The sequence below is a fragment of the Leptopilina heterotoma genome, unplaced genomic scaffold, assembly GCF_015476425.1.
Source record: "Leptopilina heterotoma isolate Lh14 unplaced genomic scaffold, ASM1547642v1 Lhet_27, whole genome shotgun sequence".
NCBI lineage: Eukaryota > Metazoa > Arthropoda > Insecta > Hymenoptera > Figitidae > Leptopilina > Leptopilina heterotoma.
The window spans coordinates 25516-48763 of record NW_025110978.1 but is presented as its reverse complement, the minus strand read 5'-3'; the positions used below and the strand labels follow the sequence as shown (position 1 = coordinate 48763).

General features: G+C 22.2%; 1 protein-coding gene across 1 annotated transcript; it reads right to left on the bottom strand.

Annotated features, from left to right (window-relative positions):
- Positions 1 to 4219: 4219 nt before the first annotated feature.
- On the bottom strand, positions 4220 to 22916 carry LOC122503822 (the record flags this gene model as incomplete). Its single annotated transcript, XM_043614539.1, has 13 exons — positions 4220 to 4689; positions 5045 to 5296; positions 6585 to 6818; positions 7026 to 7375; positions 8076 to 8445; positions 8918 to 9103; positions 11392 to 11419; positions 13961 to 14118; positions 14341 to 14592; positions 14943 to 15173; positions 16318 to 16664; positions 16858 to 17224; positions 22829 to 22916. Coding segments are annotated over 13 exons (3027 nt in total), but the record flags the coding sequence as incomplete, so codon positions are not given.
- Between the last annotated feature and the right edge of the window lie 332 nt (positions 22917 to 23248).

Sequence of the window (23248 nt, the reverse complement as noted above, 5' to 3'; positions counted from 1 at the left end):
AAATAAATTAATTTATAAACTTTTTTGCAATAATACTATCACAAAACTTATTCTCTTTTGAATTAGTAAATATTTGAACTAATTAAAACAAAAGTGATAACGAAATTTCTAAAAATTAATTTTTTAATTCTAAAGAGAACGATTTTCTTTAGAAAATAAATTTTTAGGAAACTGTATTTTGCATTAATATTATTAATTAGTTTTTCTACAATCATTTATAATGTAACTATTTTTATATTTTAGAATGTTAAATTAATATTACTAATATTATTAATATAGATTGAATTTCAAAATGTTTCAAATTAAAGTTTTAGAAAAGTTGAATTTAAAAAATTTTTAATTAAAAATTAAGGAATTTTCTCTAAAAGTGTTAATAATAATTGAATTAGGGAAGAGTTTCAGTTAAAATTTCTAGAAAATAATTATTTACATAATTAGTTATATTATTAATTAATAACCTTCATAACTAGTTATTTAATTATTAATATAATTCATGAACTAACTATTTAATTACTTATATAATTATTCATATAATTCATTAACAAAATATTTAATTATATTATATAATTAATTTAATAATTAATTTAATTATTATTATATAATAATTGAAACAACTGTTTAATTAACCACATAATTAGGGTTTGTTTAAAAAGAGCGTCACGTATTTTTTGAACGACCCGTTAGTTATATTATTATTTAACGAATGATGAATGAGCTATATTACAAGTTAAACAATTAATTATTTATTTTTTCAGTTAACTATAATTTAAATTAAGTAATTACTAATTTTAATTACATATATAAGAAAACATAATTATATAATTTAGTTACATAAATTGTTAACAAATGTTAAAAATCAATTACAATTTTCTTTAACATTATAGCTTCGAGGTAAAGATAGTGAGTTTGTATACAGATGGTAAGGGTTCGATTCCCTGCGGAATATCTCAACTTTTTTTTGTTTTTAATTATTTCTCATGATAATTAATAAAGAAAAGATTGTTTAAATTACAAAATACAAAAATTTTTCAACTTTAAAATTTAAATATTATTTTAACTAAAAAAATTTTCAATATTTTTATAAATTTTTTGTAGTTGAAATAAGGTTTTAATAACTTACCTTATATCCAGACCATAAAAAATGGTCGCAATTACTAAAATTTATTTTTAGACAAAAAAAAATGAAAAACTTTGATTAGATATAGATAGAAATCGAATATTTTGCTAATTCTTTGAAAAAATAGAAGGAAATAATTTTCATTAACACACACATTGGGCCCGTGTGACATATCAGTACGAGACTGTTTTGTGATGTCATTGAAAGCCGGAGCTGCTTCAATGCTCACACGAGTTCTTTATAAACGCTAAACGATTTTGCTTACGCAATCATTGCAACAATATGCACCTTAGTCTCTCTTTCTCTCTCACACACTCCTTTATTGTACAATTTCGCGATCCGGTTACACTGTATGGAAGCAATTATCCATATGCTTGTTTTCGAAAATAACAGAGAGAGTTGCCTTTCAATAATTGTAGTCTATTAGTGCTGGACATTGAGGTCTTGATTGAAAATTAAGTCGTTTCATTTTATTTCCATTTTCTAGATGTATATCAAAGAAAACAGATGTTCTAATTATAAACTATCTGGATTATTTTTATCGCTTGTGTTTGATGTTATTTCACAATTTTCTCAATAAAGCTGCGACAATTTGAGGATGAAAATTGCGGACGAAATCTTTTTTGTCGCACTATTCTGAAAATATTGTCGCAAAATTTTAACGGTAATTTTGACAGAGAATTTGTCAGAAAATTTTGGATCAAGTTATTAGCATATTATTTGGTCAATATATTGTTCGGAATTCAATCGTGAATATTGACCAAAGTTCTGTCAGAATATTGAACCAATTATTAGACAATTATTTAGTTATAATATTGGTTCAAAGTTGGACTGATTCTAGTCGTCAATTTTCTTCGCAATATTCGTTTTAGATTTGGCAGAATGTTGGTCAATTATTATTTTTGCCAATATTCCTGATACAATAATTAAATTTTTGACTTAAAATATTGGTTCCATAGTCAATTAGTGACTCTGGACAATCAAACTAATTGCATTAATTAAAAAACAATAATAATTATTAAACAATAATTTATGAAAATTTTAGTTTTCAAAACTTAATATGTATAATTATTAATTAACAAAACCATAATTATTTACTACTTTTATTTGATAAATAGAATTCTAAATGGAAAATTGCGAAAAACCGTAGGTTGTGGTTAACATATATTTAGAAAAATTCTATGAAGGAAAAGGAAGAAAAAATACGGAATTGTAATGAACTAGTTCGACCACTATTGTCTTATATAAGAAAGTAAACAACTGGTCGCATATTAACATTGTTTAAAAACGGTGACCGGACGATTAAATCAGAATTGTCACAACTCTGAATCAATCAAGAAACAACTGTTACTTGACAGTCTCTGTTAACCCTTTAACTGTTTGAGGAAAATACAACATGATTGTCCCAAAATGCCCAGCGGAATCTGATAATTTTTCAAATAGTATAATATATTTAAATTATAACTAATTATTTAATTATTTTCTAAAATATCATTAATGACCCTTATAATTTCTTATAATATTGATATAAAGAAAAATATCTATCAATTTATATACAAATTATATTTATTTTGAGTGATAGTGAACACGACCCACGGGTGGGTCGGAAACAGTTATGGCCATACTTTTTCACGACCCACCCGTGGGTCGGAAACAGGGAACGGGTTAAAAGTGATTTCTAATCAATTTGAATTATTTTTTTTTTAATTTTATGTAATCAAAGTTTAACGGGAATTTTTAAATTTAATTTTCAATTTTATATATAGGTAATAAGAATTATTTTATAAAACTTATTTTGTATGGAGTTTAGAAATTTGATGTAAATTAATTTTTAATGAAATTTTTCATAAAATTTTTAATTTTAATTATCTCAATTTCAATATGGAAAAATGTACCTAAAATATGTAAAAATACATTTTAAATATAAAATAGGTATCTGAATGTTATTAGATTAAAAATACTTAGAGAGAAAAATAGAAAAAAAACTAAATAGAAATAGTATTTTAAATATAAAAAGTATATTATTTCAAATAGAAAATATTTTAATATTTTAAAATACAAAATATCGAAATTGTTTTTCTATAAGAAAATATTAAATATTTCAATGTCTTTTGAAGACAAAAAATTGGCAATTATTTCCAAATAGAAGTTAAACGTGCTTTTTGAATTAGAAATGTTCAACTAAAATTAAATTTATAGTAGTATCAACATTAAACTTTTATTGCTCACTACTCTTGAAAATCAAAACTTCTTTACGAGCTCAGATAACATAGTTTGAGTCGTTTGAGTAATTTTGTAAGAAGTGATATCATAAATTCTAAACTATAAAGAATAAAAGTCTGATAATATATTCTTCTTATCAAAAAAAATTAAAAAATTATTAATATGTCTATATTTTGAATGTCACACAATCTCTACGCTAATTATATTAATTATATTTTTTATTACATTCAAATCCTTCAAAAAAAAAAAAAAAAAATTGTCATTTAGAAAAATGATGATTTGACTCAGAGCCCACCAAACGTTTTATTTGTTTCAAATAAATTTTATTTGGTGCAGATAAATTTTATTTGCTGCAAATAAAAATTTTCTGTGTATCGAATAAACTTTTTATTTAAAACAAATAAATATATTTAGTAGGCTCTGAGATAAATATACTTTTGTATATATTCAATATAAAAATATATAAAATAGATTCAATATTTATTCAAATAAATAAATAATGTTAAATAAATTTTATTTGGTTTAAATAAAATTTTTCTCTGGATAATATACGGAGACATGATAAAGGCGCCTGTTTAACGTTTTCGTGCTGTACAGATCAAACACTGTGGTAGCTTCAGTTAGGCTCTAAGCGGATAATAAAGAGTATAATCATGAATTTTAAAGTTTTTCTTTTATTTGTTATTTTTGCAGATTTTTATATTTCCTTATTATTTACTAATTTTTATTTTTTGTATTATTCATCATTTCTATTATCAATTATTATTATGTTATATAAAAATAGTATTATTATTTAGAGAGTAACAATAATAATTAATAATACCTATTTATTAATAAAAATATTATTAATTAATAATATAATATAAATAATTTATTATTATATTAACATTTTTATTTATTTAATCTCTTACTGGAAAAGTCGCAGAATTCGAAGACCTCAAACAAAAGCTTTATAAACTAGATTAAAACTAAACATATTTTATCTTTTGCAATCATAATAATGTTATCATTATTTTTTTATTCTCTGAGAGAGAAAATATATATTGAAAAAAATAAAAATGTGTCCGAAATTTTAAATATAAGAAAATATCAATTAATTACGATATATACATTTTTTTGTTGAAACTTCAAATAAATCTCCTTTGGCAAATTCTTATTAAGTATTTTTTTCAGAATATTGTATTTTTACAATTCTTCAATTTTCAAATAGAGACCATTTTCTGGGGCCAAAGTGAACGTTCGTGAATTATGTTTTATTGGAATTTCAGTTTTCTCACAAGTTGAAATCTTATAATGCAACAATAGTTGAATCAGCATAACTTTTGTTTGAATTAACGCAAATCGTTTACCTGAAAATAAAATTATATTTAAATTTTGATGAAAACATATTATTATAATAATAATCAAATCAAAAATCGATGGAAAAAATATTGTTTTTCAAAAGTAATTATTTGTTTACTTAAAATTTAATAGTTTACTGAAAATAATTATTTTAATTAGAATTAATTAGTTTACTGAAAAATGATTAATTAATGTATTTAAACTTAATTAATTTGTTTAATCTCTGTAAATAATTTTTCAAATATTCATGTAACAACTAGTCAAATTTCAAAAATAATGAGGTGAGAAAAAATTAATAACTATTTAAACATGTTAATAATAGCAAATGTAAATTTGGTTCATTAAATAAAAATAATTTCATACCAATGCAAATTCTAGGACCTTCACCAAATCCTAGGAACGCTAGAGAATGCCTTTGGGCAATATTTTCATTATTAAATCGTTCAGGATCAAATTTCTCTGGATTCGGATATATATCCGAGTCATTATGAATTGCCAAAACTGGAATAGTAATTCTCGTTCCCTTTGGAATGATAAAATCACTGTTTGGTATTTTGTAATCCTTGAGACAAACGCGCGACAAAAGTGGCACTGGAGGATACATTCTAATTGTTTCTAAAATAAAAATATAAATTAAATTAATTTCATTAGTTATAGAATAATTAATTATTTGTATTTAAATTATGTTGAATTTTGGAAAATTTTAGTTTCCAGTAGTAAAGGTGAGTTAGAGTCAGACTTTTTGTTTATTTTGTTTATTTTGATTGGTTTACAATTATAATAATTTTAGAAAAATAATTAATTTTTCTTTGACAAAGGAATCATTAAAAATTGTTACAGAGGAGTGAATATTTTTTTTATTGTTTTAACTAGAGTACTAGTGGTAAAGAACAATTTTTATTAGAAAAAATACCTTTCATTTTCTTCATTTTTGTATTGGGAAAAAAATTTTATTTAGTAAAACAGCATGTTAAAAATTCATTTAAATAAATGAGACGAAAAAAAACATAAGTTGGGTAAAAAATTTTGAGTAGTAATTTTACTGTTAGTAGTAGAAACAAATTTTAGTCAGACTTGCAATTCCGCTGAAAAAAAAAGTTTATGTAGTAATTTTAGTGTTAGTAGTGAAAACCACTTTTAGTCGTACCTGCAATTCTTGACAATGAAATAATTTTAAATAGGAACTATATAGTCAGTAGTAAAAACAAATTTTAGTCAGACTTGCAATTCTGGGCAAAGAAAAACCTTTAGTAGTGATTTTACTGGCTTTTATTTTTACTGGATTTTATTGTCAGTAGTAAAAAATACGTTTTAGTCAGACTTGCAATTCTGGACAAAGAAATTTTAGTAGTGATCGATTTTACTGGCTTTTATTTTTACTGGATTTTATTGTCAGTAGTAAAAATACATTTTAGTCAGACATGCAATTCTAGACAAAGAAATACTTTCAGTAGTTATTTTACTGTTAGTAGTAAAAGAAAATTTTACTCAGACTGCAATTCTGGACAAAGAAATAATTTTAAGTAGGAATTTTACTGCTAGTAGTAGAAATAAATTTCTGTCAGACTTGCAGTTTTAAGCAAAAAAATAATTTTCGTAGTAGTTTTACTGACGGTAGTAAAAATAAATGTTCTTCTGACCATTTTTCTAGACAAAAATAACATTTTGAGTAGTAGTTTAACTATTAGTAGTAAAAGAATATTTCTGTCAAACAAAACATTAGGGAAACATTTTCTAGTAAGAAAATTAGTTTCGGTCACATAAAACACATCAAAAATTTGTTTATAAATTAGTAAATCAGTAGTAAGTGAAAGCTTCTGTCAGACGAAATAGTAAAATAGAATAAGTGGAAAAAATAAATTAAAGTCAGACAATAACAATAAATTATATAAAAAATATTTACCAAAAAGAACTTTGTGTAAGTAGCTCATTTCTGCAATATTGTCGTAATTTAACTCATCATAATTAGAAATAACACTCTTAATTTCCAAACGTACTTTCTCTTGAATTTCCGGATTAAGAGCTAGTTGATATAGACAATACGTTATCGTCGAAGATGACGTTTCGTATCCAGCGGCAAAAAATACAAATGCCTGAGCAGCAGCAAATTCAATATTCACATTTTCAATAACTTTCTCTGAAATCACAAAATTATTAATTCGGTATTTATTAAAAATATTAAAATATTTTTCTTTAAAAGTATTAATTCAAATTTGGATCTGCTTTTCTTTAAAAATATTTTTAAATTTGAAACTAGGATTTTTAATTTAAAATTAAATTTCTTTAGAAATATTTTCAAATTTGGAAATATTTTTCTGCAAAAATTAAAAAAAAACAACAATACCTTCGGATTCTTTTTCGACACCCTCTTCTTGACTCGACTGTTGTTCCTTAATGTAACCATAGTTCATCAATTCGATGAGTAAATCGACAAAATCATTTTCGACAACATTATTTTTTCGTCGATATGCAACAACATCGTTGAAAATTTTATTAAAATACACATTAACATCTGGTGCCACGGGACTCAATCGTGTTATCCTAAGAATAATTGGAGCAAAGAAGCAAAGTAAAATTTTCACTGGATTCACGTCGAATATTTTTCTACCATAAAAACGAAATTCATCATTTGGATTTTCCAGACTGTTGCATTTACATCCGTAGGCAATTGATGCTATTATGTCAGTCGTGAACCTTTAAAAAAATAGAATGCCAAAAAAAAAAATAAATAAATATAAAACAGTAAAAAATAAAATCGTAAAAATTATAATAAAAAATAAAAAAAGGACACGTAAAATAGTATGAAAATAGTAAGAACGAAAATAGTAAAAAAAATTAAATAATAAAATTTTACAATTAATGATTTAAAACAATAAAAATTAAATAGTAAAAATAAAGTGAAAACCTAAATAGTAAAAAAAACTGTAAAGAATGATTTACAACATTACTTTTACTGTTTTATTTATGACTATTTTAGTTCAGAACTAAAAATGTCATAAAACCGGTTTTATAAATAATAAAATAGTGAAGAACAAATTAGTATAAAAAATTAAAAACGAAAATAATAAAATTATATAAAAATTAAAAATAAAAAAGTAAAAAAGCAGGAAAAATTAAAAGAGTTAAAATTAAAACATTAAAAATTAAAAAATTAAAAAAATAGTATAATATAAAAATAAAACAGTAAATAATAAAATATAATAAAATAAAATAGTCAAAAATAAAATATTTAAAAAACAATTAAATGTAAAGAAAATAATAATTTGATGGGGGATTCGAACCCGAGATACAAAATTACGAAGTAAATAATACACCCACTAAGCCAATTGACAACGCAAACAATGATAATAATAATTTAATATAATATAACAAATAATTGAAAGAAAATTATTACCTCGCTGCTAAATCCTTGAAATCAAGTACCTCGTTATATTTGGCAGGTGATGTACAACAATTTCTCAAGTTTTTCCCAACATTTTTAATATGATGAAACATTTCTTTTATCCTTCTTGATGTGAATGCGGGCGAAATTTTATTTCTATTGCTACGCCATTTTTTATTTCTCTCAAAGAATAAATTTCTCAATAACGGCTCAAATTCAATATGATCGTCTGGCATACGATTTTGAAAATATTGAAAATCTTTTATTGTTATTAAATTAATGAGATCAAGATTTGAGACTATTAAATTGGGCTCATGAAAAGAGTAGACTCCATGATAGGGGAATTTTTTGAATTTATCGTAGCTATGCTGCATTAATTCGCCTGTAGAATAAAATTAATTTATTATTTTATTTACTTTTTACTATTATTTATTTATTTTTATACATTATTAGTTAATATTAATTGATTGATAATAATTTGTTTATTAATTATTTTCATTATTTTCATTAATAAATATCAATAAGTAATAAAATAAATAGAATACGTATTTCTATTTCTTTTATTCATTATATTTTCAACAGGAAAATCAAAAAATTGATATGATTAATAATTATGTGGGATGGCCAAGCGGCATCCTTGCCGATCTCACAGCAACGAGAGTCGGAGTTCGATTCTCAGTGGCTGTGAATTTTTGATCGATTCGAAATTTCATGGGAAGTACATTTTTTAGTGTATATATAATTATATTATTAGTGTTAACATGTTGAATTATTAAATGTAGGCATGTAAATAAATAAATATTAGTTAATATAATTATGTAATTTTAATTATTGTAATATTGTTAATTTGTTACCCATTGACACTTGATTGGTAATATATTGCCAAGTATTTCCGAAGGGTACGATTGGCTTCTCGTGGGGAACATTTTTTCTTTTCCAGTAGGTAAATGTCACAAACTTTAAGTATAAATAAAACGAAACAATCAAAACAGCAAACCACTGGAATATCCAATAAGCGTACGAAATGGACATTTTTATTTCTGTAGGATAAAAGATCATATTTATTAATTTAAAAAAATTTCAATTCAATGAAATTAGTTTCTGTAATTTTCTGACCTTTAAATTTATAAAATTAGTTTATATTTATTTCAGGGACTTTCACAAAACATTCACATCGTGTCAATGTCGGTCCCTTATTTATATAAATAGGTTTCTATTTATTTAAATATTTTTCTTTTTACAGAAAAAATTATTATTTATTGAAATAAATTTAAATTTTGATTTTAATTAAATTAGTTTCTACTTATTTAATTAATTTTTGATTGAAATAAATTTATTTCTATTTAAATAAATTAGTTTCTAATTATCCTATAAATAAGTTTCCATTTATTTAAAGGAGTTTTTATTTATTTAAATCAGTTTGTATTAATATAAATAATATTTTTTTATTTATGCAAAGATTTTATTTATTTACATAACTTTCTCTTTATTTAAACAATTTTCTATTTATAGAAAGAAGGTTTTATTTATTTAAATAAACATTGAAAAATTAGTTTCTATTTATTTAAATAATTTTCTAATTTATAAAGAAGCTTTTATTTATTTAAATAAATTTTATTTTTAATTAAACTAGTATTCATATTCATTAGAAGAAGTTTTTATTCATTCAAATGAGTTTTTACTTATCTAATAATTTCCTATTTATAAAACAATACTTTTATTCATCCATATGAGTTTCTATTTATTTAAATAATAATTTTTTATTTATAGAAAAAAGCTTTTATTTATTTAAATAAATTTTTATTTATTCATAATAGTTTTTATTTATATAAATAAATAAAAAAATAAATTTTTATTGATTCTAAACAACTACTGATTCTATTAAAAAAAATTAATTCAAATCAGAAAAAAGCTATTAATTCTTTAACAAAATGCATAGAAAATTGTTCTCGAATACATTTATAAATAGACTCTACATCAGAAACTAGAATTGCAAACGCAGGTCAATGTTCTCTATACTTTGTAAACTGCAAGAAAAAATTTTTATTCAAATTAAATATTGCGAATTGTGTTTCAATTTTTTTTTGAAAAATTTACAAATTATCTAATTAAAGTACATACCTTTTTTTATATTATTACAGCAGACATAAACTAATTACTATTGTCTATTATAATAATAGAATCTATATATTAATTTCCACTTTATCACAATTTTTCCTTCAACAAATTTTATTACAACTGTCAATGGAAAAAAAATACAATCACTCAACACACAATCTCTTCCACTTCACCAGGAATATGAAAATTAACTGAAGTCTGAATTTGTTGGTTTCAAGTTTGAGTCCTATAAAATGGTCCTTGACAGAAAACCGGTTGGATGTTACGGGTGACGTAAATTCGTTACAAAAACTACACACAATTTTTATTTTGTAATCAGAATTTTTAATAAATCATTTAATAAATCATTCACAGTGACAAAAGCAGAATTTTTTTTTGAGCAATCGTATAATCGATAGATAATTAATAATAAAAATTTTACTACTTCATTTTAATGTTTGTTAATCCGCAGAAAAATCGATGACAGTTTTGGTAAAATAAAAAATAAATTTTGTAGTTTGCCAAAAATTTATAATTTATTTATTTATAATTATTATGAGATGAAAAAATTAAAGGAATGTAAGATTTAAAAATTAAATTGTTTTAACGACACCAAAAATTGTTGATAATTTTAAAAATTTCAAAGAAAATAAAATTTAAAGTTTGAAAAAATTTATTTGGCAAATTATTTATTTATAATTTATTATACTAATAAATGAATGAATTTAAAATTTATAAATTAAATCGTCTGACGTCACAATACTATTAAGTATTTAAATATAATATAGAATAGAGAATAATTTCTACTATTCTATTTTTAGAGAAAAAGAATAATAATTAAAAAGGAAATTGTCCCTTGTTTTTTAAATAAAGATAACTAATAAACTTAAAAATTTGTTCAAAAACCAGAATTACTTTATGCATGTCTTCATTAAACGAGAGCAAACGAGTAACTAACGTCTTAGCTACTCGGACCTTATCGTTTTTGTAAATAATATAAACAATTCTGAGAAGTCATGCATTAAATACAGTAATAAACTAAATTATAAGTAGTAGAAATGAATCACTTCTTAAAAGAGAAAATTCAATAGAAAAATTTTCTATTACTATTATTTATTAACTAATGATAATGAAAATAATAATATATTATATTTATTATTATACAAAACTTAACATAATATTTATAAGGTCGAAAAAATTGCTGACGAAAATGAAGTTTAGTTTTTCTCACTTTTTATAGAATCAATAATGCCTGCATTCTGTTAAGGACACCAAAAACGTATGTGTATAACAAAAGAGATAGAAAGTAAGTGAAGGTTACAGGTTAAAAGGTAAACGATTGAGAATATAAAATTTCTGAATGTTAAAAAAATTATAAGAGATAAGAAATGAAACGATGTAACTTTAATGTGCTCTTGCAGACTAAATACATATTCAAGCAAAATGTCGACTGTGACATTGTAAACAGATTCGTATCAGTTTTTCCGCATCATTGAACAATTTTTGTTTATTTTTGGTAATAAATGGAGAGAAAAGTGGGTGCATTATTAAGGTCATACTGCATTAAAGAAATTTTATTTTTGTTTATATGATATTTCTTTTTTTATACTGGAGCAAAAATAAAATTTTTCTATTTTTTATTTATAGTTTTGCTAAAAATGAAATATAAATTTTTGCTGAAAATAAATCTTATATTTTTACTAAAAATGAATCTTAAATTTTTACTAAAAATAAATCTTTCATTTTTGCTAAAAATGAATCTTTGTATTTTGGTTAAAAAGGAATCTGCATTTTTGCTAAAAATAAATCTTTGTATTTTTTACTAAAAATGAATTTCACATTTTTGCTAAAAATTACAAAATTACTGCTCTAAATCTGATAAGTGAAAAGTTGTCTATAAATTTAAATTAGTGAAAAATTCCAACAATATCTTAGTAAATTTATACTAAAACTTGAGACAGAAATTTTATAATTACTAATTTAAAATTTTTGAGAAATTTAAATAATTCTTAATAGAATTATTAAAGCTCTGAAGTTTAAGAAAAACAAATATTTTACTAGTAATAATATATTATAAGAATATTGTTACTGTGAGTTCTTCTAAATTATTTTCATCATTTAAATTCAATTATTATTTTCTAGAATTTTTAACTAAAATTCTGCTTTAAATCAATTATTTTTAATAATTTTTGAAAAAGTTCTTTGAGAATTTTCAAATTTATTTACTTACAATTCAATTTTACGAAATTTCAATTATTCAAAAATTCTTTAATTGAATATTATATTAGAAAATAAAAACTGCAAATAATTTCAAAAAAAAATTCAATTAAACTTTTTCAAAAAAATTAATTTTACAGAATTGTTAGTTAAAATCGTGAAAAATTTAAATTTTCAAAGATTTTAAATAGAAAATTTTTCAAAATTTAATTATTTCTCAAAATTAAAGCTATAATGCTTTTAATATTCAATTATTATTTAAAATTATAACTGAAATTCATTTTTTAATTAATTTTTTTTAGAAAATTCTATTAATTTAATTATTAATAAACAAAAATAAATAATCTATTGAATAATTTAATGTTTCTTAAAATTGAATTCTTTCGACGAATTTTAATAAAAAATTTTAAGAATCATTGCATTTTTCGAGAAATTTGATTAAAATTGTAATAAAAATAATTAAAATTCTGCGATGAGTGTCAGTATTTATCAAAATAAATTATTTTCCAAGAAGAATTTTATTGTTTATGAAAATAATTGAATCCATGTAAAAAATTTTATTATTTATGAAAATAATTGAATTATTGCGAAGAAATGTATAAGAAATTTTGAAAATAATTGAATAATTTGTAATATTTCATTAAATATATACTAAAAAATTTAACTAATTTCAGTAGAATTTGAATTATTAAAATTTTTCAAAAATCTAAATTCATTAAAATTTCCAATTTAATTCATTCAAAATAGAAATTTTATATAATTTAAAATTGAGACATTTTGAAGTTCATCTATTTATGAAAATTGTAAACTCAACTCTTTTAAAATGCAATCAATGTTTTGAAATATTTAAGTAAAATTATTCATTAAATAATTTATGAATATTAATTTTATGATAGTGCTTCAAGAATTAAGTTATTTAAAAATAAATTATTATCAGAAATAGAAAAAATTGAAGGTTTTTTATTAGAATTCGTAGTAATTTCATAGTTTATGAGGAAAACAAAAAAGACACCAAAGTTGAAAATTTTCTTATGAATTCTAAAAGTTTAATTTTTTCCAGTACTTTTAATAAAAATCCCTGACTTTTCCCAGATTTCTCTGACGAATTCTACTTTCCCTGATCTGTGGCAACATTGTTATACTAATTTATAATAATTTTTCACTAAAATTTTGGAGAGAATTTTAAAATTAGTAAAATAGGAAAAAAAATTTAATAATTCCTCATAATTCTTGACTAAAACTGGAGTAAAATAGTTTTAATTATTAAAAAAAATACTATTAATTCTTAATAATTCTTTACTAAAACTTGTTAAAAAAAATTGAAAATAAAAAATAAAAAATAAAAAATTCTTCTAATTTTTCACCAAAATCATTTGTTTACTAAAACTTGGGTAAAAAATTTAAAACTTGTAAATTGTAAATTTTTACTAATTAAAAGTACTTTCTAAGAGATAAAATTTATAACTTCTAAATAAACTTAGTAAGATTTTAGTAAAAATTACTGGTTTAACAATTTTGATACTCCTTTTTGATGCGATTCAGAAAATATTTAATGACAAAATGCTACCATTTGTCCTTTATGCGTTTTCAATTCTTAAATAAACACCTTTCTCGGGTGTAAGTACAAATGTTCGTGTACTGTGTTTCGTTGGAATTTCAGTTTTTTCACATACTGAAAATTTATAATTCATTAGCATTTTAATCAGCACAATTTTTGTTTGTATTAATCCCAATCTTTTGCCTGTAATGAAAAATTTATTTATTTTTAAATTTACACTTTACTGACATTTACTAACAGTATAATTATTTAATAACTTTTTAATAATATTAAAAAAAATTTAAACTAAATTAAAATTTAAATTTAAATTTAAAAATTTAAATTTTTAAACTAAAAATTTAAACTGTTAATCTTTTAAAATATAAAATAAATTTTATAAAGAATAATGTAAAATAAATAATATACCAATGCACATTCTGGGACCTTCACCAAATGGCATATAAGAAAGTGGATTTCTTTTTGTAATATTTTTTGAATTAAATCGTTCTGGATCGAATTTTTTCGGTTCTGGATAAATATCCGAATTGAAATGTATACCCAAGATGGGAATAATTATTTTCATTCCCTTTTGAATGGAAAAATTTGTTCCTGGTACTTTGTAATTTCGAACGCAACTTCGTGATAGTAATGGAACTGCCGGGTACATTCTCAGGGTCTCTAAAAAAATTATTTTTGTAAATAAGAACAAAAATAAAAATAAAATGAAAAATTATGTTTTATCTTAACTTTCTCTAACAGTTGATAGTGAATTTAAAAAAATGTTTAAAATTTTAATTGAACTGCAAAAATTTACATATTTTTAATTAGTAATAAATTTTTAATTAACAGATTAATAAATTTTGTATTAACATATTAATAAATTTTTTTCTTCAACATTTTTTTGTACATTAAAATATTATAACTATTAATTGATAAAATGATAGAATTATAAAAAAGTGTTTTTGGTAGAATAAAATATTTTTCTAATTTTTAATTTTGAAATTTGACTGTTATTTTCTCAATCTTACCGGATAGAACTTTGTCCAAATAGACCATTTCCCCAATACTGTCGTATGTCAATAATTGATTAGAAAGTACATTCTTTATTTCTGATCTCAGTTTTTCTTGAATTTCGATATTGAGTGCCAATTCGTATAAACAATACGTTATTGTTGAGGATGAAGTTTCAAAACCAGCGGCAAAAAATACGAAACTTTGTCCAGACGCCTCATTTAATGTCATTTTACGAACATTTGCCACTATAAGTAATTAAAATTATTATTACCGTCACTAATAAGGGATGTGGAACAAATTTTTTAATACCTACTCAACTTTTGCATCAATAAAAATTTGCCTTACTTTTGAAAAATAAAAAAAATGTTATTTCTTTTTGTTTATTTATAACTTTTATCAATACTTACGACTACCGACAATTGCTCGTGCAAATTAAATATTTTTTTTCACAATATAAAAAATAAAACTATTTTTTATATTACGAAAAAAAAATTAGAATTATAAAAATTTTTCACTAAAAAATGTTTTTCAACAACAAATAATATTTTTTAATAAAGGATGGAATGTTTTTCTAATTTTACAATTTTTTACCAAACTTTATGTAAATACCGATTCAGATAAAAAATAAAATTATTATTTGAACAATATTGTGAAAAGTTATCAATTAACAATAATAATTTGCTTAAAAATTGTTTAAGCAATAGTTTTATTTTGAATCTAAATCGATATTTACAAAAAGTAAGGTAGATTGCATATTTGGGAAAAAGCTAAAACTTTTTAGGTAAATAGCAAAATTAAGAAAAACCACTGCACTAAATTTTCACTTTCATATAATTTTATTTTTACTTTAATTGTTACATTGATGAAATTTTATTTTTCCCCTTTTTTGTAGCCACTTTTACTTATCAGTATTATTTTCAATTATATTTTCACTTTCACTTTAATAGAATTTTATTTTCACTCTCATTTTCATAATGTTATATTTTTATTTTCACTTTCATTTCCACTTTGACAGATTTTTATTTTCACTTTCTATTAAAGTAAAAGTGAAAGTGAGAATAAAAATCTATCAAAATCAAAGAGAAAATCAAAGTGCAAATGAGAGTGAAATTGGTGGTGTGAATAAAATTTTTGAAAGTGAAAGTGAATGTGAAAATGAATATTTATCAAAGTGAAAGTGAAAGTAGAAATAAAATTACGTAATCGATCTCAACTCATAAATATTTTCTTATAGTAAAATTTAAAGTAACACGAAAACGAAAAAAATTCTTAGTAATAATTAATTTCATTGAAAATTAAAATCCTGACGAAAATTAAATTATAAAAAACTAATTGTTATAGGAAATAGTTCATAATAATATATTAATAAATAAAAGTAATTCAAAAAACCTGTTACAAGTGTATCCGAAGATTTTTTCCCCTCCTCATTGTCCTCAATAAAACCATTATCCATTAATTCCATGAGTAAGTTAACAAAATCCTTTCTCGTCACATTATTTTCTCTTCGATAAATGACAACTTCCTTGAAAATTCTCGTAAAATAATCACCGACTTTCTTCTTGATAAATCTCATTTGCAATAATTTAAGAATAATTGGAGCGAAAAAGACGAGTAGAACTTTAATTGGATGACCATCGAATATCTCCTTACCATAGAGACGAAATTCTGCATTTGGATTTTCAATACTATTACTCATACAACCGTACGCTAGAGTTGCAATCGTATCAGTCGTAAATCTAAAATTTTAATGAAACAAAATTTAATTTTAAATACTATTTAATGCATTATCTTCGTAAATTTTTAATTTATTGTATTATTGATTTAGGTATTTCTCAATTTAGGTAATTCTTAATAATTTAAGTTATAGAATGAATTCGTAGAGATTTTTTGTTACTATCACGAATTATTTAAAATTAGAGAAAAATATACCGTGATGCCAAATCTTTTAATTCAATAATTTCACTGTTATTTGACAGTGATTGACAATGTTTCTTGAGATTTTCACCAATTTCATCAAGAAGATGAAACATTTCTTTTAATTTTCTCGCAGTAAATGCTGGTGACAGTTTTATTCTATTATTCCTCCATTTTTTACCACGTTCGCAAAATAAATGTTCAAGCATTGGATCAAAATCTAAATCGTCAGAGAAGCGATCGAGAAAATGGTGGAAATCTTTAATCAACACTGAACCAATTAATTTTAAATCATTAATAACGACAATTGGTTCGAAGAATATGTAAAATCCGTGTATTGGATATTTTTTGAATTTCTCGTAACTTTTCTCAAGTGTTACACCTTAAAATGAAATAGTAAATTAATTATTTTATTTATTTGTTTATTCATTTATTTATTTACTTATTCGTCTATTTATTGATTTATTTATTTATTCATTTATAACGTAGAGTGTTTTCAGGACCTTAATTTTTGTCAAATAAAATTGTTTATAATAATAATTGTTTATAATTGTTTATGTTTGGACCCAAGGCCACAATATAAACAATTTTATTTTTTTTTTTTTTTTTTTTTTTTTATTCATTTATGAACTATTTTATTAAAAATAGAAATTAAGATTTTTATAAAATTTTTCCCAGATGAAATTTAAATAATAAATTGTTATTAATTCTTATTTTGTGTAAAGAAATTTACAATTATAATTAATAAAGATTGTACTGCAAAAAAATAATTTTATGTAAAATTTATTACATTATAGCACTACTTGTTTAGTAAATTAATTATTGATTGATTTTTTATTAAATTATAGATTATTTATTGGATTACAGATTTTTTGTTTAATTATTTTTTTTATATTTAATTATTGCTTGTATATTTGTAATTACACTTTTTTTAAATACATTTTTATTTAACTACATTTTTTATATAATTACATTTTTTGTTTAATTATTAATTGATTGTTTATAATAATTATAATTTATTGTTCAACAATTTACCTAATGACTTTTGACCTGTAATAAATTCCAGAGCATTTCCAATAAGAAGCATTGGTTTTTCATGCGGTATTTTTTTTCTTGAAAAATAATTGAAAACTATAAATTTTAAATAAACATAAACCACAATGATAAATGTTGAGATCCAAAATACTTTTGAGCACACAACGTATTCGATCAAATTCTTCATTTTCTTCTAAAACAATCAGAACAAATATTTATTTTGAAAGAGAAACATTTATCTATATTATTATAATAATAATAATAATAATAATAATAATAATAATAATAATAATAATAATAATAATAATAATAATAATAATAATAATAATAATAATAATAATAATAATAATAATAATAATAATAATAATAATAATAATAATAATAATAATAATAATAATAATAATAATTTTTTTCGAGGAATGAATAATAGTAACAATAATTTTATTTTTGGGAGGAAGAAGGAATAATAATAATTTTTGTATTTCATTAAAAAAAATAAGCAAAAAATTCCATAAAAAACATTCCATCAACGAATTTGAATTTAAAAATAAAAAATTGCATATTTAAGGAAATTATTTCTAGACAATATAATGAATATAAAATTTTAGTTAATTTTTTTTTCTCGCTTCTTTTATGTGCGATTTTTTAGAGAAAACAAGTCTTTCTTGCTTAAATATTAAATTTCTGGTATTTCACAGATCATTATTATAATAATATTTTAAACTTGTTCTTGTTCTCTATAAATTTCAGCTTAATTAATCAAGTATTTTACGAGAAAACTTGTAGTGAATATTTTACGTGCTTATGTAAAAGACGAAATAAAAAATATTGAATAAATTATAAATAATAGTAAATAATTAAAAATACAATAATTAAGACAAAAAAAAAACATCAAAATTGTTGCAAGGAAAGTTTTGATACCTAGATTTTTTGGCATAATTTCATATCCTTAAAAAGTGTGCTTAATATATAATAAAAAAAAAATAATAAACTATTAATTTATTAATAAACATAATAAAAAATAGTAAATAATAATAAATAAATAAAATTCTATGTAAAAAACAATAAGAAATAATTTTCTTATTTATTACTATTTTACATTGAATGACAAATTCAAAAATATACTCAGAAAAAATTTATACTTTTTCTTTGCGAGAATGGAGCAAACTTTATTTTGTTCAATAAATCAAACTAAAAATGTAGAATAGTTATAATAATAATCAAAAGCATTTTATAAAATAAAAAGTATTCTAAAATAGACATTTTTTTTTAAATCTAAAAGAAGTTTATTTTATTTTTCGTCAAAATTTTGTCTACTTTGCTTTTTAGAAAATAAATTTTATAATTTCCAAAACCGGTTACTCACAGTCTCGAACAAACTTCAATCACTATCTGTTCGATATAAAATCAAGACTCACAACTAAAAATGCGAAATTTATCTTTATAGGAGTTCTCTATAATTATATGTATATTATGTGTAAAGAAAAAATTATTTATAATCAATAAAAATTCAAATTCTAATGTTCGTCGATAAGGCAGAAAACAGAAATGAATTATACTCACTATCCATGAACCAAATTTATTATACAATGTGAAATAAAAAGAAAATTTTAATTTTTAACAATTTTGATGAATTTCTACTTCAGTTTAGACTGACGATTTTTTTATTTACCTATTTTTTAGTATTTTTCTTTTACATTAGGAATATTAAAATTCGAATTAAAATAGTAAACGTTAACATTATCTACCGTTGTGCAAGTGAAGAAATTTCAGAACTATGTTTGATTATCGGAGAAAGTGGGACAGCATAAGAAACTTGGAAACAGTGCATCGAGGTGGCGGCACTTTATCTTTTACCAGAGTTTATCAATACTTAAATTTAAATATTTGACTTGATAATATAAAAAAAAATTATGTGAAAAAAATTATAATTGCAAAAAAAAAAGATTTATATTTATGAAAATTTATGACGCAACAGCTTTGGTAGGCAAAAATTTAATTGAGTAAAAATAGTTATTCAAATATTGAATTTTTTTTAAAAACTAAATTTTTGCTGTCCCAGGTAATTTTACCAGAACGAATCAATTTTTCAATTGTTCCTATCAAAATTGGTTGTTATCATCAAATTTTAGACTGACTAATTAATTTTCTTTGGTTAATGTAACCAACGTTTGCTTGTATTGAACAAGATTTTGTATTTGTTCAATTTTATTTGATTTAGTCAATTTACATGGTTGTCCCAACAAAATTCTTTTGTCCCATATACATTTTTCTTAATTCAACGAATATTTTTCGTAGTTCTAAATCAAGTTTGGTTGTGTCAATCAAATTTTATTTAAACCAATTAATAATTTTGGTTGTCCCAACAATATTCTTTTGTCCCATATAAATTTTTCTTAATTCAAGGAATATTTTTCATAGTTCTAAGTCAAGTTTGGTTGTCTTTATAAAATTTTACTTAAATCAATTAATAATTTTGGTTGTCCCAACAAAATTCCTTTGTCCCATATAAATTTTTCTTAATTCAACGAATATTTTTCGTAGTTCCAAATCAAGTTTGGTTGTATCAATCAAATTTTATTTAAACCAATTAATAATTTTGGTTGTCCCATTCAAATTCGATTGTTCCTGTCATCAAATTTTACACAATCCCAGTTCAATTTTATTTGATTTTATAAATTAAAATGGTTGTCATATAAAAAAATTTGGTTTTCCCAAAAAATTTGGTAGTCCCATTTTAATTTTGATTAATCTTACTAATATGTTTAGTAGTTATAAATAAAATTTGGTTTTCATAAATTTTTTACTCAATACAAACAATAATTTTGGTTGACCAATGAAATCTTACTTGAGACAACTAGAACTTTTGATTGGCCCAAACGAAATTTGTTCGTCCCATTAAAATTTGATTGATCCTGTAAAATTTGCTTGTTATCATTAAATTTTACACTATCCAAATAATTTCCTTTGGTCAACGCAACTAAAGTTTACTTGCCTCGTATAAAATGTTGTGTTTGTTCAATTTAATTTGATTTAATCAACTTATATGGTTGTTCCAAAAAAATTTATTTGTCACATTTCAATTTTTCTTAATCCAATCAATATTCTTTGTAGTACCATTTAAATTTTGGTTGTCTCAATAAAATTTTACTAAATCCAAACAATAATTTTGGTAGTCCCAATGAAATCTTATTTGAAGCAACCAATATTTTTAATTGTCCCAAACAAAATTTGTCTTTGTAAATTGTGTAAAAAAGGGAAAAAATTGTTTCTTACTAACAAAATTATTTAATTGTTATTCTGTCCAAAAAACATACAATTACAATTTTCTTAGAAGCAATTCGATCTTCATTTAAGTTTGATTCATGATCATAAAATTATTTTGTGCGACGTTAGCAAAAAAAAATTGGTATAAATGCAATAATTTAATTAAAAATTTTTGAAATTTGAAACTGAAATAAATTCAGTCCAGCTGAAACTTTAAAAGGAAATTATAATTTTGTAAAGAATTGTTATTTATGTTTTGTTTTTATTATTTTTATTGTTATTGTTTTATTTATTTAAGACATATATTTATATATATATATTAATTATTTTCTATTTATGTATGATTGTTATCTATTACAAAAAGGATGCATTCCATCAATATCTTATTTGTTTATTTTTAAAAAAAATTGGTTCATAAAGTAAATTTCGTAAAGTAAAAATTAAATCATTTTGTTGTTATCGACAATATTCAATATATAATAATCACTGTTTGGCTTCACGACATAAGAGATAATTTTATTTTCAACTTCAGTTAGCTTTCGAAAAAAATAGTAATATAATAAATAGAAAATGCAATAAATAGAAAATTATTACCATAATTCTTTTAATTTTTCATTTATTACTTTATTTCTTTTCCTGCTTTATTTTAGGCGCATAATGCAATTTAAGATCTGTAAATAAGATCTGACAATAAGCTTTTTGAGATTATTTGACGAAAGTGAATACTCGACGTTCTAGGTTGAGCGTAAAAGCCGCACATGAAGGATGCACAGTTGTTAGAAAAGTTTTGTCGCTCTCAGTAACGCTTGATAGGAACTACAAAATGGAGAAGGAGAGTTTTTGAAGAGCTAAGGATAAAAAGAGAGTATATGGAGAAAGAAATCTCCCAAAGCAATTTGGCGAACGTAGAAGGCAGATTAACATCCGTCGTATCTATAATGACTTTAATGGTCCATAAAACTTTTGGCAGACATGCTACCATCGATAATGAGGCTTACGTTTTCAATATTTTTCAAAATATTATTATCTCCTTTCAATAATTTTCAATAGCATTTTTCCATTTTATTTATTCTTTTCATTTTTAGTTCCGTGTAGAATTTAAATAAATAATAAATTTACATGGCGAATCGCCAAATATTTGGACTTTTGTTTTCATAAACGTTTTCCTTTTTGTGGAGATACTTTATTTTTATACTTTTATTTATTAATTTGATTAATAAACTTAAACAGCAATGGAAATAAAAAAAAAATTAATCAGTAGCAAATTTTCTTTACTAAAAGAAAACTGTATTTTTTCTAAATTTATATTATGTTTAACTAACAAGAATTTAAAGAATTCATTTGAAAGTAGATTTCTCGCGTTGACTTGTTAAAAGGAATTTGGAAAAAGCGAGAAACCGGATATATTTGTCCAAACGATTTTTGAGTATAAATAAATTCTTTTTTTTTTTTTTTTTTTTTGGTCGATTTAGAATTGAAAATCAAACGTGAAATTTTAAAAGAGGTTTTTTCATGTGCGAGATATCAATGTGAACATCAAAAGCAAAGTATGGCACAATAGCTCATTGGGATCAACATAGTCGTCGGTGGGATTTTATTATTTGCTCGTCTCTCGAGAGGAATGGTGGGGTAAAAAGGATTCGAAAAGGAAGAGGGGTAAAAGGGGTAAATTTGTATTCAGTACCTGTCGACAACAATCTCAAGCTGAGCTGCATTTCCCTTTGATCGAAAATCCGAGACATGTACAGTTCATTCGTCTCAAGTTGACCCCTCTGAAAAATCGATTTAAATGCTAAAATTCATACATCATTTCATTTATAATATGTAAATAGTATTTTTTTTCTCCTGCTCTCTGACTGTCTTTCTTTTTTTTAAGGGGAGGGCGTGGAATGAGAAAATATTACAGGACAGTAGAAAATATTACAACTGACATTTCTTGATCATGTAAAAGATGGATTTTTTTTTTAAATTTTGTAAATGTTTGAAAATATTTCAATATTTTCTAGTTTTGTAAAATTTGAATCTAAGTTTGGAATAGATATTTTATATTTTTGTGGAATATTTTTGTTTTATTTTTAATAAAAAAAAGAAGTATTTTTGTTGT